The 19,737-nt window shown below is 37.4% G+C and overlaps 1 protein-coding gene across 1 annotated transcript in view; it reads right to left on the bottom strand.

Moving 5' to 3' along the window:
- The window catches only part of CNTNAP5 (contactin associated protein family member 5), an 852,083-nt gene that overhangs the window by 155,858 nt on the left and 676,488 nt on the right, over positions 1-19,737 (bottom strand). The window contains exon 14 of the mRNA XM_024743412.1: positions 2,507-2,663. Within this exon, the coding sequence (XP_024599180.1) occupies positions 2,507-2,663 (157 nt within the window). The remainder of the gene's footprint in view (positions 1-2,506; positions 2,664-19,737) is intronic.

The raw sequence follows: 19,737 nt of genomic DNA, 5'->3' as shown, positions 1-19,737 counted from the left end.
AGATGTGATAGAGGGCTCTGCAGGGTAGAGTGGGCGCGTACATAATGGAGAAGTCCAGTCAACTGCATCTGATTTGACCGCTGTGAAGATTGCGATGTTAGGAGAAAGGACCTGAGGTAGAAGATAGCTGGGCCCCTGGGCTGAGCAGTTGGGAAGTTTGTCAAACAGAGTAAATTGGGGCTCTGTTTTCCCTAACACTCCAAGGACAAAGTTAATGACAGGAGCTGAGCTCTGCTGGAGTAAAGAGATAGTAGGGCCACATCTATCACTCCTGAGGTCAAGGAGACCTCCCTGACAGCACATGTGCAGGGAGGCTCCTCTGGGGTCAAAAAGGGAGGGGGCGCCGTCCCATAGCAAGTGTTGTCAAAGTTCCCAAAGGCCTCCATGCTGGAATCCATCTTGGCAAAAAGATGTGCATGCATATTGGGAAGGGCCCTAAGACAGGTCGGATGTGGGAAAAGAAGCAAAATAATTGGCCAGAGGAGAACAAAGACCCGGAAAAACTGCCTCTACATAAATGACTTAAGCATGTTGTTACTGTGGTCCTCCTCATTAGAGAGAATGCCCACACCCTTTCTCCCGGGGTGTGTATTCCTGTTTTGCTTCTGTCTAAATAAACTGCTTCCCTGTGTGCTCTCCCACATGTTGTGCTGTGTTTCTAAGAATAAACTTTGTACCTGTTTCTGCAGTTTTTGCCTCCTTGAAACAGTCTTGCTTTCAAATGAGGGAAAGAGCCAGGGCAATTTTGTTCCCAGTCTCTACCCCCTGGTGGACTGGTGGCTAGGATTCCTAGTTTTCACCCAGGCTACTCAGGTTCAGTTCCTAGGCAGGGAACTAAGATCCTGCTTCAAGACTGCTCACTGCTGTCTCTCTGAGACCAGACTCAGGTCACATGACTTGTGGGCCAAGCAGCCCTACAACATTCTGAAGCTGTGGTCCATTTAGTGTAACCTGATGGAACCACATTCTTGGTCTTTTCCTCACTGAACTGAGGTTTCAAGTGGACCTAAAATTTTATTTGAAACATTCCTGCTGTTATCAATTTAAACAGTGAAGGGAAAGTACTTAAAAGCCATTTGCACTAGGTTGAGAGCAGGTTGACAGAGGAATTCTTAACTATACTTGAGCAGCATTTGATGAAGCAAGTACAATTATAAAGCCAAAACCAAAGAATGTCTTAAATTCAGTCAAAACCAAAGTGGGTTTGGAAATGTTCTGTGCATAGTTTCATAATCAGTACAGTAAAAAAAATAAGCAGTTGACCTGGAGGGCAAAGGAAAACTACATGTGATGGCCATGAGAACTAAAACTAAACTTTATCTACAAAAGTAACTTGCTGTGGGGGAGGAAGAGAGAGTCTGGTCTCAGCTATACCTGAATTCAAATTCTGGATATGCCTCTTAATAGACCTGTGCGACCTTGAGAAAAGTACTTAACCTCTCTGTAATCTACATTCCTCTACCTTAAGATGCAAAAGTGAGAAAATTATGAAAGATTAATAGGTTTGTTTTCTCTGTCAAATTTATGTTTACCAAAGGAGAAAGGGGAGGGGAGGGATAAATTAGGAGGTTGGAGATAAATTAGGAGAGTTCAAATTAACATATACACACTACTATATATAAAATAGACAATCAGCTAGGAGCTATTGTAGAGCACAGGGAACTCTACTCAATATTCTATAATAACCTAAATGGGAAAAGAACCTGAAAAACAATAGATATATGTATATGTATAACTGCATCACTTTGTTGTACACCTGAAAGTAACACAACATTGTAAACAAGTATACTCCAATATAAATTTTTTTAAAAATCATAAAAAAGGACCTACTGTATAACACAGGAAATATATGATCATCACAAGATATATGCTTATAGATTATTACAAGATATATGCTCAATATCTTGTAATAATCTATAAGGGAAAAGAAACTGAATATATATATCACTGTGCTATACACCTGAAACTAACATATTGTAAATCAACTATGCTTCAATAAAAAATAATACAAAAAAAGAATTAATAGATTGTTATGAGGATTAAATAGGTGTTTAATAAATAGAAGTTTTCTTTTCTCTATTTTTAGTGGCAATAATAGGGCAGGCCAGTGACTGGATCATCAGTGGGACAATGGGAGAATAAAGAAACAGTCTGTATAATTACACATCCCTATCTCCCACACCTTCTCCCAAAGCCTATATTCTACACATTACAGAAATGCTGACTAAATCACAAAGCTAAATATTACATTTCATTCTCCTGTTGAAAATGGAATGTTCAGAATATAAAGGGGTGATGGTGTGGCAACATGCTTTGTGTTACAAACTTCAGCAATAGCCCTGAAAGTACGAGGACTAGAAATTTCCAAAGTTAAAGCAATCACCGTTATTCAGGAGCCCTAGTTCATATTGAATCTCTCATCCATTCTCTTTTATCTTAGGGGACATTTTATGCATCCCTTCGTGGGCATCCTCCATGAGTGCAGAGGGTTCAGGACGCCCATTACCATTCGTCCTTGTCAGCGTCACAATTGCAAAAGTGTCGAATGTCCAGGCAGCTCTCGTCTAGGCCACAGTCACACTGCTGAACTCCGGGAGGGGCGCCTCCCCAGTAGGGGTGTCTTTCATTGGACCGTCCGATCCACCAGGTCAATGGGGTTCCATCTGAAAGACAAGATGCTTCACAAGTCAGAGTGGAGCAAGCCTGAAATAGTACAGAGGATGTCACAGAAACTGAGATGAAAATGTCTCAAAGGATATATATACATTGTACGTATGTATGCACATATATATATATACATATGTGCATACATACGTACAATGTATATATATCCCTCCCTCCCTCCCTTCTTTCCTTCCTCTTTTCCCTTCTGTTCTTTCTCCTTCACTTCTGTTATCTCTCCTTTCTTTCTTTCCTTTTTTCTTTCTTTCTTCCTTCCTTCCTTCCTTTCTTTTTCCTTCTTTCTTTTTCTTTCTTCCTTCCTCCCTCCCTTCCTTCCTTTCTTTTATTTCTCTCTCTCTATCTCTCTCTCTATATATACACACACATAAAGAGATATCTATATACATGTGCTCATATAAACAACACTTTCATGAAAAGCATTTCTATAATAGGATATTTATTAATCACAATGTTTAGACTCAGGGTCACAAGCTCAAATGCTAACCAAATCAGGCAGGCATCACAATTGAGTAAACTGGGCTAGACCTTAGACAAAAAATATTGAATATATAGATACAAAAATTAATTTCCTTTTAAAACTACAAAAGGATAAATAGTAGCATGAGGGCCAATATTAGTCCGACTTTAGTCCTCAGTTTCTGGTAGACTGTGGGGAGGGGTGGACACGAAGGTGAGGGGGAGAGTGTTGGCTCAGAGGACAGGGTGGCCCTGTCTTACCTCACACTGATTTTTGTCATGACAAAGATTAACGCCAGGGTTACCATATCTTTTGAATTTTTTAAAGAGAAGTCACAATATTTGAAGTTCAAAAATTTGGACAAAAGAAATATTATGAAGGTCAATACTGCATAGGCCAATGAAATCCCTCTGTATGTCATATTTAACCCATACAAAGCTAGGATGCAACCTCTAATCTCTGGTTTATGTAGTTAACAGAAAACTATTTTTGAGTCTTGTCCTTGTCAATTTTCAATTTTTTTTTCTTTGCAAAGTTTAGTTTAGTAAAATCTGTTGAAGTTATCTTGTATAATTGGGAATATTTAAGTAGATAAAAATTATTATACAGAAGATGATAAGATATCCAAAACAACAGATGTAGGCAGAGATAGAGGTGTTATACACCCTTAGGCTGAATGGGGTTCGGCCTAGTTCCTCTTTGGAAACCACTGGTCTGTTTCTCTTTGGCATACAACAGGCACTTAATATGCGTTTAATTTTTAAAAATGAAAGAAATAGTTATTGAGAGCCATTTTTCATGATTTATCATTTTAAAATAGAATAGTAACTTTTGTCTGAGGATGGCACTAGGTTGGTATTCTTCCTAGTCAAGATTTGATTTCATATACAACTCCTGATGTACAAACATATAATTTACAAATTATTCATGTATACAAATAGCAACAACTTTCTCTGAATTGCATTCATTACTAACATCCTTATGGAAGTCACTGAGGCAAGTAGGAAGAGAATGACAATCTGGGTTTTCCAAGAACCTGTAAGTAATGAGAAGAAGATAAAACAAATACTAAGAAACACAAAAGTATCTTAGGGGTGCTGAGTCAGGGGGCAGACAGCCTGAAGGACTATACTCACCCCAAAATACTACTCTTCACACTGTCTAAAATGTTTCAAGTCCCTTTGTTAGCTTTTAAGTTAGAATCCCAGTTAGAGATGTCTGTTAACTAGTATCTTCTTTTTAAAGAATAATTCTAAACGGTACAAATACATTTAACCTATTTCCAAACAGCTATAAATCATTGGATACTAGTCCAAATGAATTGCTTTCTTTCTAACCACTAGTTCAGATAAGCCATACTCAAGTGGCATAGAGGTCTGGTGGGTTTACTTAGAACAAAAAGCACGTTCAGGACTGAGGTAAGCTTAGGTGGATCGTCCCAGTGTGTGAGTCCAGGTAACACAAGGGTAAAACATAGTGTGTTCAGATGTTTGCTAATGTGCTTTGGGCACAAGATATGGGAAGAAATCTCTCCACTTCTCCCTCCTGGCACTTCTCAGACCTCTCCTCCATAATCAAGAATCCTGATCACATGGTGAAATTCAATGTCATCATGAATTATTTTTGTTTATAAGCAGAATCAAAGTTGTGATCTTATTAATAGCATTATTATCAATGGTCTCAAATTCTGAAAAACCAATTTGTATACACTCTGGTGCAAATGTTGCCTTCTAGTAGTTTTACCAATTCTTACTTGGTGCCTTAAATCCCTAGAAGTGCCCCTAGCCGCTCAACACTTTGTTTTCTTTCAAATCTACCAGTGCCTTGTGTCACTGAGGCTTGGGATCCCCTCCTCATGTCTGACAATTAGTATAAAAGTTGCAAACTGTTTTGACTGATTGAATATCAATGAGCAAGAAGAAAAAAAAGGAAATATAGAGAATAAAGAAGAAACACACACATATATTTGAGAGCAGGAGGGTTACAGCAGAATTTTTCTCTTAGATGTCCCAGGTTTGTGATTATTCCCCCACAGAGTATGAGCTGGAACATAACAAATGAAGAAACTGACAATCAAAAAGGGTGACTGATTTGTTTTCATTCATGACTCTAATGATGTAGTCAGGAAGAGAATCGGCACCCTTTCTCCAAATTTTGGTCACTGGAGAAATTGGATTTCCTGCATGTGTTATAATGGGCTCATGGGAGTAGTAAATATCCCCGCCCCACTGATGTCTTTGTCTTGCTACTTGCTTTCCCCGCTGGAACACGGACTGAAATGATGGCATGTCAGCTCAGTCTAGAGCTTAAGAGGCATGCATGTTTCCACTGCTCCTGGGAGCACCTCTGACACCACGGGAGAACACAATCCAGATGGTCACAGCCTCTTCTGGTGGACCTCAGGATGTGGCACACGGAGCACAGCCATCCTGCCTGACGCTCAGACCTGTGAGCATGAGAAAAAGTCCTGAACACTGTATGCCGCTGAGCCGTGGCAGCTGGCAGTATAGCATTATTGTGGCAATCGCTGATAAAACACAAAGCAAATATCAACCACATACAAAAATTCGGTAGGGATTCTAAGGAAGTAAAACATGGTGATTAAGGACAGCCCTGCTTTCAACTGCAGTTTGGTTGAAAACATAAATAAAGAGACATCAGTGAATGAGGAAAATAAAGAGAAACACCAATTCTGTTTGGCTCAACTAATTATCTATCTTTTGGCCCATAAATGTAAGCAGTTAGAGCCGACATTTTAGCAGTCCCTTAGGAAGACCCTTCGTTACTCCTGCATATCCCTTTATTGAACCCAATCTGTGTTCACTCTGAGTCTGTCCCAACTCAAGTCCCAATTATTGGCAGGGTAACCCGGACTCTCACACCACCTTTGTCCCCTTCAGATATGGTGCTTGGATCTTCCTGAAATTTAGAGAGCAGTTTCCCCAGTACTCACGGTCCTGGCTTAGCTCTTCCTGGCTCAATGCTCCCACCCATGTATTCCTTTAGAAATTCTGCATAGAACTTTGGAGAAACTATTCCCATGGCTGATCATTGACTGTGACCTGTCACAGCCTCCACATCTAGGTGACGCAAGATTCAAAGCCATATATATATATATATATGTACACACACACACATACATACACACATATGTATATATAGGATTTATAAAACCTATACATGCATACATATATGTATATGTATGATTTATAAAACTGTGATTAAATGAAATGATATAATTATGAGTGTATATTATATTATATATATACATATATATAATCATTCCATTCAATTATTGCTTGATTCTATGCTGTGTGAAGGTCACAGGGAGATATCCTAGCTATACAAATTTTAATAGACTATCACTGCCCCAAGGGAGTTCATAACATTTAAGGAAGAAGGACATACACACAGCTAAAAGAAATGTAAGTCAGAATGAGATTAGGGTCAAAATACAGAAGTGAATAAAATGCTAGGAAAGTCCAGAAGAAGAAGCTATGAATTTTGTCCAAGATTCCTGAGAAATGGTTTATGGAAATGATTTTAATTTCATGGAAATGGTGACATTTGACTGGAGGCTTTGTGTTGAGAAGGACTTCAGCAAATGGTGCCACCAGGGAAAAGGGTGTAAGTAAGAGGCACAAGGAAAAGGGATCCGATTTTCACTACAGCATCGTTAGGAAGCAACAGTTTGAAATAATAAGATTTTTGCACATTCTAAAGATCTTATCTCATTGACTGTAGTTAAGTATTTTGAGCTTAAAAATAAGAGGAAGGAGCCACCAAAGTTGTAAGGACAAATAATTACAGATGACTGCACCCAAATGTTTCATTCTATGATCAAAACACAAATCATTAAGATGCTGGTTTAGGAAAGAAAATTCTGGAAACCAAAGAAAGTATTTTACATTCTCTTTCTTTCTAAATAGAATGTAATTTCTAAGGAAAGGTTTAGACAACAATAAAAACAACCTCTTCCATATCACAAAATAATGTTAGACATTCATCAAAGTCAATCTTGGTCTGACTGCATGCTGATTAGGATCATTAAATCAGAACATATGTCTAATAGCGTGATTAAGAGCTAGTCAGTGACATTAGGAATTAACATTTTTATAATGTTGTTCAACATTCTCTTCTCCCTGCCTATTTAACTGAAGTGAGCCCAAAAAGGAGGGGGTTGCATAAAAGATTAATGATACCACCTCTCAAAACAAATGATAAAAATCACTTTGATGAGGTCATTTCAACCTGTACTGAACAAACCTCACTAGAATGTACCACAGGGATCCTTCATGGTTAGGCAAAGAGGTAGACAAAATGATTAACTTAAATGATTCTATTTGCATTGTTTTAATTTTTTGTAGGATAATATAATAATAATTTGCATTTTGATAGTATATTTTATTGGAAGAGCTGCAATGAAGAATCCTAGCAAGGTTAAATGACTTGTTCAAAGTCACACAGTCGCTGAAGGCAAATCTGGACTCAAGGATCTGGGTCCCTGAAGCCCTCATGTCCTGAACACCCACCTTCCCAATGACTCACAGACTTTCTGACATTTTAATGTGCCAAAAACATATAGACATAATGTGAGCCTTGCAGGGAAAAATGACCAGCTAGAGAAAATGACAATTATTATAAATTTGTGGGAACTGATAATACTAAATGAACACTGTAGTATGGGAATAAGACCTTTAGTTTATTCCACAATTTCTCTGAGAGGACAGACTTGAAAGCAGTAGTTTCCAGATGTGGGGTGACAAGAATGGAGGGGTATTCCTGTAACCACATCAAACTAATGTGAGAAGAAAGAAACCTTCATTGTGTTAAGACCCATGGACTCGGAGTGGGGCTTATTTATTACCATAGTATACCTATAGTATAGTTAACCTATACTGATTAATATAGTAAACAATTAATGAATGGGAAACAAATTTAGAAAAGTAAAATACCTAATGTCTACACACAATCAGGGAAATACCTAATGTCTACACACAATCAGAGAAATAGAGAATTGCAATCAATCTGTGTATTAAGGCTCATGTATCTGTTTTTAACTAGGAATCCTAATTTTTAAAAAATCCAGCATTTATTGAGCATTTAAAATATCAGGAAGTTATATGCACTTTTTATACCCTAGTTTGATCAATCTCCACAACAACACTATGAGGTAAATACTTTTATCTCATTTTACAGATGAGGATACATTACTTGCCCAAGGTCGCTCGGCTAGTCAATGACAGACCCATGCCAAAGCACAGTGATCGCTGTAGGTGATTACAATAGACTCAACAGTGAAATCCCTGCCCCCACTGTTGTTCCATCCCCTAAAAGGTATTCTTACAGCAGGAAACAGGGACTTCTAAAGTCTAATTCAGATGATTTATCTCTCTGATTAAAATCCTCCAGTATTCTATGTCTGTGGGTCTACTTCTGTTTTGTAAATAAGTTCATCTGTATCATTTTTTAGATTCCACATATAAGCGATATCATATATTTGTCTTTCTCTGTCTGGCTTACTTCACTTAGTATGACAATCTCTAGGTCCAACCTTGCTGCTACAAACGGCATATTTCATTCTTTTTTATGACTGAGTAATATTCCATTGTATATATATACCATATCTTCTTTATCCATTCATCTGTCCGTGGACATTTAGGTTGTTTCCATGTCTTGGGTATTGTGAACAGTGCTGCTATCAACATAGTGGTGCATGTATCTTTTTGAATTATAGTTTTCTCCAGATATATGCACAGGAGTGGGATTGCTGGACCATATGGTAATTCTATTTTTAGTATTTTAAGGAACCTCCATACTGGTTACCAAGGTGGGGGGTGGTGGAGGGATAAATTAGGAGTTTGGGATTAACATATATACACTCCTCTGTATAAAACAAAGAACAAGAACCTGCTGTATAGCACAGGAAACTATACTCAACATTTTTTAATAACCAATAAGGGAAAAGAATATGAAGAGTATATATAACTGAATCACTTTGCTATACACCTGAAACTAACACAACATTGTAAATCAACTATACTTCAATTTTTAAAAAGTCCTCCGATATTCGCTCAATACAAGAATAAAACCCAGCGTCTTCCTGTGGCCCCTAAGGCCCCATACATCTGGTTCCTGCACTTTTCAGCCTTACTTCCTCCCTGGCTCCAGCTGTACTGGCTGTGCCTCAGGCCCGCACAGATGCTCTTCTGGGTTTACTGTCTCTGCCTAAATCCAACTTCTCATGGGTTTTTACAGTACCTGATTGTCTTGTATCATTGGATCTTGAAATTAAAGCTCACCTCTTCCCCGTTGACCTTATTTACAATACTCCAAAGTCACTCCGTTATTTTCTTAGGAATACTTAGAACCACCTGAAATCATACTTTGTTTGTTTGTTGCTGTTTGTTTGCTTAACATGGTCCTCATTTGTCATTAGAGTTGGAGAAAGGGCTTTTAAGTCTTCTTCATGACTATATCCCCAGCATGTAGAATGTTCCTGGTTTGTGCTAAGAATTAAATTCTTCTTTGGTGAATCAACAAGTGACTAAATGCCAAGAAAAAGAAACATCAGCACAGAAGGATTTCACACAGATGACATTTAAAAAATTGTTTCAGGAACGTATATGGTTATGCGGCCTTTAGTCTTTATAGAGGTATATTCATAGTTGGCATTTTAGGCCATCATTGAAGACATCAAACATTTTTTTTGTCACTTTAGTGATAAGCCCAGAGAATGACACCCATCAAGGCTTCGAACAAGTGCTTACTATAAACGTGGCATAGAATGAGATCACCGTACATAAAGGTGTCCCCGTACCACTTCATTTGTGTATTTAACAAAATGACAAACTATCTGGACCAGACACTTGCCTGGTTAGAGTATAAAAAACAGAATAAATATAAACCCTGCCATTTGGACCCTTACAATGTAGTAAATGAGAAAAAAAAGTTAAATATTACCTTTAACTCAAGTTAGAATAAAATAAATTTGAGGTAGAATTTTAAACAACATGTAGAAAGTCAAGAGGAAAAAAAGGCTAAAGTTTAGTGAAGAGTACAGTTCTGGAGAAAACTCCAAATTCATCCCTTTTTTGAATATACCTTCCTTTTCTGTTTTCCAGCCAGTGGAAGAAAGTTGGATTTTCATACCATTAGACTCAAAACAAGGTTCACATAAGTTATGTCATTCAACCCTCCTAACAGCTTTGTGAAGTTTTTCATTTTTATTTTACAGATAAATTGAAGCTAATGAAGGATAAGTTTCTCAAGATCACACAGATAGGAAAACTTGAATGTAGATCTTGTGGGTCCAAACCCCAAAATAATATTTTTATTGTATCTTATGAAATCTAGTCCTGTGATAAATAGAAACAGGATGGTATTTATTCTCAGAAATTGGTCTTGAGTTGAAATTATGAATATGCATCAAATAATTATTTTATTGGCAAAAGCACAGGGCCTTACTGAGTATGCATTCCCAATATCTTGGGAATATTTCAAACTGTATTATCTCCCCAATTATATTGGTCTATTTATTATTTACCTAAGAATCAATCAAACAAAAATACCTGCAAACACAAATGTTCCAATGATTACCATTGTTTCTAAGACTTATTTGCCTGAACTCCTATAACTTTGTTTAACAGATACCTAAGGAAGTGATAGGCCATCATATAATAAGGAACCTATTGAAATTTCCCTCTAGAAATCTTGGATCAATGTTTCTCAAAATGTTGTTTCTGTCTGACTTTAATCAAAATAATCTGGCGTTTTTGTAAGAGCATGAGTTCACAGCATCTTTTCCCAGACACGCCGTGAGTGAAGCTTCAAATTCTCCATTTCTATCATACAAAGTGGTGCTGAAATGTTGCACACTAAAATTTTAGAATCACTGGTTAGAAGGTTCAAACCTTATTCAAAAATGTTCAAATACTCCCTTTTATTTTTGAAAAATTCTTATTCAATGATACTGCAGATTGCTAAGTATGAATAAGCTTAGTTTCAGATTTAATTTCATTATCAAAACATGTGCATTAGATTATATTCATTTCTGCTAAAGAAAGATATCATGATAGGAGAAGATGAATAAAATACATAACAAAGATTAAGTTTAACTTGTAACTGAGGAAAAGGTCACTGAAATTTTTATGAACTAATTTCTTCTGTTTTGTCTTGGTCTAATAGAAAAATGGTAGTGTGCATTTGATGCTGCTAATCGTCTCATGAATTCCCTAGAAGTTTCCCCAAGAGAACCATCTCCATTTATCCTTCTTTCTCTACCCACCCCCCAAAGAATTATCTCCCAAAGTTATCCATCCTTCTCTAACCCACATCCCCAACCCACTGCAGTTTATTTTCTTTAGCAAACTCTGTTTCATATTTTGGAAAGATTAGGGAGGGCCAGTTCAAGTTCTCTTAATTGTCTTCTACTCTGACTCAAAAAAGAAAGAAAAAAATGTTACCCTCTCCCACTTCTTGTGTCAAATGTCTCCCATGCTCACTTTTCATCTGTTTTGATGGGAAGATGATGAACTTTGTCCTCTATCCATCCTATTCCTCTCTGTGTCTACTCATTGGTCTCTCCACTCATCCATCCTCTTGTTTTTACCAGACTCCTTCCCACTCACAACCTTTTGGTGGGCCTGGCCCTTGGCGATATGAAATATTTTTCTTTGTCCTTCATAGATATTTCATCTGTTACTTATACACAAATGTCTAAAAAGTCTAGATTCTCCAGTCCTGCATTCTTTCCTGGGTTGTCTGGTGGACACATTAGTATTTTCCAATACTTCCTCACAAAGCATGAAGAATATTTATCACTCATTATCCTATGAGTATGTACATAAAATAGGCACACAGAGGTGTTCACACATCCATATTCCCCAATAGCTCCTAATCTTTCATGAAAAAAAGGCACTCAATAAATCAATAACTGTGTTAAATAAAGTGAGAAAGGAGTAAATGTTGCATTGCTAATCAAAATGCCATTGTGATACTTCAGGTTGATAAACCACCTCTAAGCCTTTGTTACCATTTGCCAAGGTGACAACTAACCCACTATGGCTTATAGCATGAGACTTTAAACCATATTGTAAATTCTTCCTGACGATGGCATATTTTGTGGGACTTTTTGTGTGAAAAACATGTAACAGAGGGTGAGAATGCTTATGTAAGACACTCCTACTTTTTAATCAACTAATACAGATTCCATGTAAATTGCAGAAAGTTAGAAATAAACACATACACCCTGCCATGCCCTTTCTTGCCTGAATCTTCTTTTTAATTTCTTCTTTCCTCTTCTCTCTGGTTCTCCTTTTCCTTTTTTTTTTTTCTTTTTCATTCTCTGTCTGTCTCTCTCCCCCCCCCCCCCACTCTTACTCTTTCTCTCTCTCCCCTCTTTCCATCTTCCTTCCCTTTTTCCCTCTCTTCTCTCACTTATGTCCCTCTCTCCCTTCCCCCAATTGTTTTCACTTCTCTCGTTCCTTCTTTTTTTCTCCATCTTTTTTCTTTGATCCACCTCCAACAATAACTCTCTATTTCTTCTTTTTTAAACACATAAACACAATCACAGATACAAGAAGAATTGATCACAATTCTGTCCATGACACTCTATCACTGACGGTTGGTAGACATTACCTGGTTATGTTAAAAAAAAAAAAAAAAAAAAAGATAAGAAGAGAAGAAAAATGAAAGACCTAGCTGGAATGCTTTACATAAATATCTACATGAATCAAGCTTTTCCAAATTATAATAGGTGAGCAAATTCATCCAAGAGATCATGAAGGAGACGAAGTGATCTTGCTTTGCACAGTGTTATTGAACAAACAACAAACCCCTATTTATTTATTGCTGTACTTGAAACATAACTGATGGCTGTAAGTCTCATATTCTTTAGAGGTCTGAACAAGGCACAGACAGAAAGTTGATGGAGCTCACAGATCATATTCATTAGGAAGGTTTGGAAACAGTGCAAGGCAGCAGCATAAGAAGAATGGGCACAGAGCAGCTTGTGTGATGAATAAAATATGAAGAACTTCGCAATTACACAGACCAGAGAGAAGTGGCCAGAGGATCATCAGCATAATGATAGTAATAAAATAGGAGTTCATGCCTGTATCTCCTATTTCACATCCCCAAATCTGAATAATATTTATTAACCACTCTCCTGTTTATGGTTATTTGCAGGGTACATAACAAAAAATAAAGCAAGGCTATGAGTTTCCTGCCTTCAAGAATTTTTTTTTTGTTGTTCCATGAGTGCCCACAAAGGTCATTTAATTATTCTGAAAGATATTCTACAATCAAAAAATATATGAAAGTGGGAATTTTGGTTTCCGAACAGGAATATGCCATTTAAAAGAGTGCTTTATATTTTATTTTATTTTATTTTATTTTTATTTATTTATTTTTTGTGATATGCAGGCCTCTCACTGCTATGGCTTCTTCCGTGCCGGAGCACAGGCTCCAGATGTGCAGGCTCAGCGGCCATGGCTCACGGGCCCAGCCGCTCCACGGCATGTGGGATCTTCCCGGACCGGGGCACGAACCCATGTCCCCTGCATCGGCAGGCAGACTCTCAACCACTGCGCCACCAGGGAAGCCCCTGCTTTACATTTTAAACATTAGATAAAATGACCAGTTGAAAACATTGATTAACCATTTGTGTCCATACAAAGTAATTTTCTAAATTAAAAAAGTGAAAAAATATTAACTAGTATTTATGTAGGACTTACAGTGTACCAGATGCTATGTTTCCTCATCATAAAAGGTAGAAAGCAAGCAATATTACAAGAGGTTGGCAGTGATCCACCTAAGGGCAGGGATGATTAGTAATCATTATACACCCAGCAAATACTAGACACAGTAATTTTTTAAATAACAACTGAATATATATGTGTATGTGTATGTATATATTACACATATATATCATACATACATGTTTGTAGATAGATATATCTGTACACACACGTACACACACAATGTCTACTGCCTTATCCTATGTAAAAGATATTACAGTATAAACACTCTTAAAGGTAATTCCAATACAATTCCCCCAAAGATGAATTATTTTACCTAAGATTTGAGACAGGAACATTATCAAGAAATATGTAGCTATATTGCTCCCAGTCAGGCATATATTTTATCAGATAACATGATGTGGGGCTTCATTCTGCAAAAGTCACTTTGTTGCTATCACAAGGAAAAGCTAAGTGATTGGACTAGATCATGATATACTATATCTAGACTCAACTCCAATGCTGGCAAACCTATTCCTTGTCTCCTATCAGGATATACCGTTAACAGAGGCCTCCTTCTAGGATCTCAGTCAATAGGAGCAAGTCAGTTAAGGGGCCTTTCAGTTGACAGAGACAGCTAATGCATTGTTGGCTGCTCTTCAAAGTCTAGAGTCACATTAGAGAAACGAGCATATTACCAAGGGGGGGAAGGTTCTTCCGAGGGTTAACAGGTTTCTAGGACCAATTTAAGCAAGACCTAAGATCCAGGACTCATTTCTGGTTCTACGGAATTTATTCCAAAATAGAGGATATTATTGTATCCTAAGTGTCTCTGATTATTCTGGAATTGTGAAGAGCAACTATCATATTTCATCAAATGCCAGTTGCTATATATAAGTTGGGTCATTGTTTTATGCACCACTAAAAATGAAAATTGACTACGAGTTCAACTAAAATATGACATTAATTGTAAAATTCATTCCAATTTCAGAGATACTAAAAACGTAAAAAGAATGTTGGTTTCAATTATTTTTACATATATATAGTCAAGCTTCCCATGACTCATTTCATCTGCAATTAATCCTCTTTTTTATCTAGTCAGGAAAATTGATAAGTATCTATTTGTGTTTGTTGTACGTATAACGAGGATAAAGAATGTCTCCAACAGGAAACAATAACAGCAAATCCATCAGGATTCTAATAGTTTTTGTATGAATAATAACCACTGTTTAGCTTAAAATAGACATTTAATACCAGTATTTTGTAAAAATATTTAAACACTAGGGTTCTCAAACAAGAAACGCATAATATATGTGGTGATTTCAAAAGAGGGTATATATGTGGAGGCCAAAAAAAAAAAAAAAAGGTACAAATGAACTTATCTACAAAACAGAAATAGAGTCACAGACATAGAAAACAAACGTATGGTTATGAGGGGAAAGGTGGGGGGATAAATTGGGAGACTGAGATTATCATACACACACTACTATATATAAAATAGATAACTAATAAGGACCTACTGTCTAGCACAGGGAACTCTACTCAATACTCTGTAATGGCGTATATGGGAAAAGAATCTAAAAAGGAGTGGATATATGTATATGTATAACTGATTCACTTTGCCGTACATCTGAAAATAACACAACATTGCAAACCAACTATACTTCAATATTAATGTAAGAAAATAAAGCATATAAAAATATTAAATAAAAGAAAAACAGGGTCTGAAAAATCTCTGACAGTCCCTTCCTTTAAATCTAAGTGGGCTTGTGATTACTGAAACCAAGAAAGCAGGAAAAAAGTGACACCAGGTAACTTGGCAGGCAAGGTCCTAAAAAGCCATGTCCAGTAGTTGCTGGACTGTGATTTCATGAGAGACTCTTGCTGAGTACATCGTGACAGCCTAAAATACTCGCATGCTTTCTGTATACCAAAGAAGTGAGGAACCCATGCAGGAGTCTGAGGATGCCTTTCTATTAGGATAGACAACAGGATAACAGAAAGTAGCTGTTGCAAATTGGATTATAAATTATCATTTAGTTCAGTTGAAAAATTAGATTATAAAGAACCATTGAAATCTTTTTGGGAGTTACCAGATTCCCCAAATATCAGTCAGAAGATTCAAAAGGACTTAGAATCATCTTAAAGTTTTTAATTTAATATTTCTATGCCTTAAATTTTACTACGTTTAGAATTTCTGTGATAAAAAAAATAAGTATAAGTAAAATTCTGTATTCTAAAAAATAGTGCTTTGGGGGAAGGAGCAATATTATTTATATGTATTCATTTCTCTGATTTCAGATGGTTTTCAAAAAGCACATAATCAATAAATCCAAAATAAAATATAGATCAGAACTGTCTTCATAAGAACAGAAAATGAAATGAGGGAAATAAATTATTTTATTTTAAATTCTACTCAATACTCTCTACTGACCTATTTGGGGAAAGAATCTAAAAAAGAGTGGATAGATGTATATGTATAACTGATTCACTTTACTGTACACCTGAAACTAACACAACACACACAACTAAAACAACATTGTAAATCAACTATACTTCAACAAAAATTAAGAAAAAAATCTGTTTTGGTGGTAAAAGTGAAAAGAAAGATACTGTCAGTTTTACATTTTTTTTTCTTTTCTTTTTTTTTTTTTTTGGCTGTGTGGATTTTCTTTGCTTTCTCTAGTTGCGGTGAGTGGGGGCTATTCTTCATTGTGGTGTGTGGACTTCTCATTGCGGTGGCTTCTCTTATTGAAGAGCATGGGCTCCAGGTGCGCAGGCTTCAATGGCTGCAGCATGTGGGCTCAACAGTTGTGGCACACTGGCTTAGTTGCTCCACGGCATGTGGGATCCTCCTGGACCAGGGCTCGAACCCGTGTCCCTTGCATTAGCAGGTGGATTCTTAATGACTGCACCACCAGGAAAGTCCCAGTTTTATATTTCTTACTCACAAAAAGAAGAAATCCAATTCTCAAGGGAGGTAAACAGTTTTTTGAACATTGAATTTTGAAAGTAAGTTTTCATATGAGATCCTTTATGGGAAGACACAAACGAATCTACTGGAAAATGTCCTCAATAACACACCTACCAAAAAGGGAATACACTGAATTTCACATGGAAAAATTTCTTGAAGGACTTTACATGAAGGAATTTCTTAGAGATCCTGTGGAAAAAGCTAAGGAACTAATGTTGATAAATTCATATATTACCATCAAGTATGAGCCTTTAAACGAATGGCTTGATGGAAAGAGTGAAATGGGCTTTGGGTTAGTGCTTGATAGAAGACACTTGGAGGATATACTCTCTGATAAGGGCCCGTAGTGTGTGACGTTGCTTTGAATTCAGCCCAGATGCTTTAGAGGAGAGACGAGATGATGACACCACCATCTATCCTGTGTACCCAAGCTGGGAAAGGGAGGGAGGGAGAGAGCTGGATTTTCAGCTGTTTCCACACCCTGCTTCCCCATGCACATTACTCTCCACATGATTGGAGCATAGCAGGCTCTCAGAAAAAAAGTAACTGATGATGACAGGTGTAATTGTTGTTAGCTCTCTGTAACCGGTATAGGCTGGATTGTGTCCCCACAAATTCCTATGTTGAAATGCCAACTCTGAATGCCTCTGGATGTCCTTGTATTTGGAGGCAAGGTCTTTCAAGAGGTGATGAACTTAACATGAGGTTGTTAGGGTGGGGCTCCAATCCAATGTGACCTGGGTCATATAAGGTCTCTTCCTCTGAAGAGACACAGGGTGTATGTGTGCACAGCAGGAAGACCACGTGGGGGCACAGAAGGAAGACCACATTGGGGGCACAGCAGGAAGGTGGGCGCCTGCATGCCAAGAGGAATGAAAAAGCAACCCTCCCTCTACCTTCATCTTGGACTTCTAGTCTTGAGAAGTGTGAGAGAATTCATTTCTTCTTCTAAACCATGCAATCTGCAGTATTTTGACACTACAAACACAATCAGTACCATTTACGATTCCCCTCTAAATTTTGAGAGTACTGGACTTTAAAATCCCTGACACATTGAGGGAAAACTCTAATGACCCTGAACGACCAAGGGTTGGGGGGTGGTATTCATGAAAGGAAATAGGGCAAGACAAATTCAGTTTGTCAGTTTGTTTTCTGTAAAGCTGCTAACTTTGATGCCTTCTGTGGGTTTTGCTGTGGCTTTTGTTTGGTTTGTCTGTCTGTTTCCAGCACTTTTCATCTGATTCTTACAGATAAAGCAAGTGGACACAGGTCCTTCTGGCAATTCCAGCTACTGAGATCTGCCCTCCACCCAGTGTGAATAGAAAATTGGGCAGAGCAAAAGTAATTGTTGAAATACACTTTTTTTCTTCTATCTGTTGAACAGGATTTGCTATCTTCACACATCAAGAGGTATATTAGCATTGGGAAAAGTTGGGAACGGAAGCAGACAAATGTTCCACAGAGGGTGGAACAGCATTATTTATGTTGGTAGAGAAGAAAACGATTTTTGCCATCTTAAAATATATCAAAGAAGAAAAGAAAAGAAGGTTTCAGAAACTACATTCTCAATATGATCTGGTAAAATATAAACTTAACCACTTGCCTTCCAAGAAATTTAGCATTCTATTATCAAACCTAAAGGGATATAGGCACCAAAACGATATATTGTGTCATTTGGGGGAAAAAAGGGTACAATGAATATATGTTGCTACAGCAAATTAAAGTTGTCACTTTAATTTCTGAATATTTTTGTGTTTTGTATTTTTAAAGTTCCCAGCAAGGTTTGTTCAGGGAAAATGAAATTCCTGGCTCTACCTTTTCTCTCTATGTCCTATGATCTGGTCTCTACAACAAGTAGCTCTAAAAGTAGTAGAATCTCCTGAAAATTTGAAATAAATTTTTAAAATTTATCTTCTGAGTCTTTTAAAAATTTGGTGTTGAAAAAAAAAAAAGTCGTTCTCTGAAATACTATCAGCTGCTAAGTTATTCCTGGTTGCATCAATTACACTGTAAACTGATCAGAGCAGAAGGAGAGCTGGGAGAAACAGCCAGATGTGACTCCACAGCTTCTACTGGGGAAATGGGAACACATGTTTTCAGAAAATATTCAAAGAAGGAAACCACTAGATTTTTCAACAGCTTGAGTGACAATATTTAGCATTGAGTTAAAATGCTTCAGATACACAGTCTGATCACAACTCATAAATTAATCAACAGAAGACATCCGGGAAGCACAATGGCACTTCTCCCAGAAGGAGTGAAGCCCAGGTTTGGGGACTGGTCTCAGATGTGGGGTCAACAGGAGACTCAAGTCACCCTCGGATCACGGAGGGACAGTGGCAACTCTAGATTCACAGATAATCCAAATCCGGCTTTGAGTTAAGGACCTCGCTACCATCTCTTCTCCACGGGCTATGAGGTATCCACAGTTTCTCATTCATCCCTGAGAGAAACTCACTCCTCTGAGAGGTCACCTTTTCTTTATTTCTCCATGACTCTCCTAAAAGAAATCACCTGTTTCAGGCAAAGAAAACTCCAAACAGTCTCCCACCAAAATTCTGACTTCTGAGCCTTTGTTTCAAAGACCAAGCACATTTTTTTCCTATGAAAATGTCAGCCATTAGTTCTCCTAAACTCTTGGCAAAAGTGTCAAGTAAGACAAACTTTCTAGCGGAACATTGGCAGTATTTTTAAAGTTTCACAAATTTAAGTCCGTGCGCCACAACTACTGCGCCAGCGCTCTACAGCCCGCGAGCTACGACTACTGACCACTCCCCCTCCCACAAAAAAAAAAAAAAAAAAAAAAAAAAATTCTAAAACGTGTAATTGATTTACAATGTTGCATTTAATTTCTGCTGTACAGCAAAGTGACTCAGTTATACATA

Source organism: Neophocaena asiaeorientalis, unplaced genomic scaffold (genome assembly GCF_003031525.2).
Source record: "Neophocaena asiaeorientalis asiaeorientalis breed wild unplaced genomic scaffold, Neophocaena_asiaeorientalis_V1.1 scaffold187, whole genome shotgun sequence".
Classification (NCBI taxonomy): domain Eukaryota; kingdom Metazoa; phylum Chordata; class Mammalia; order Artiodactyla; family Phocoenidae; genus Neophocaena; species Neophocaena asiaeorientalis.
This window is presented reverse-complemented; position numbering and strand designations above follow the sequence as displayed.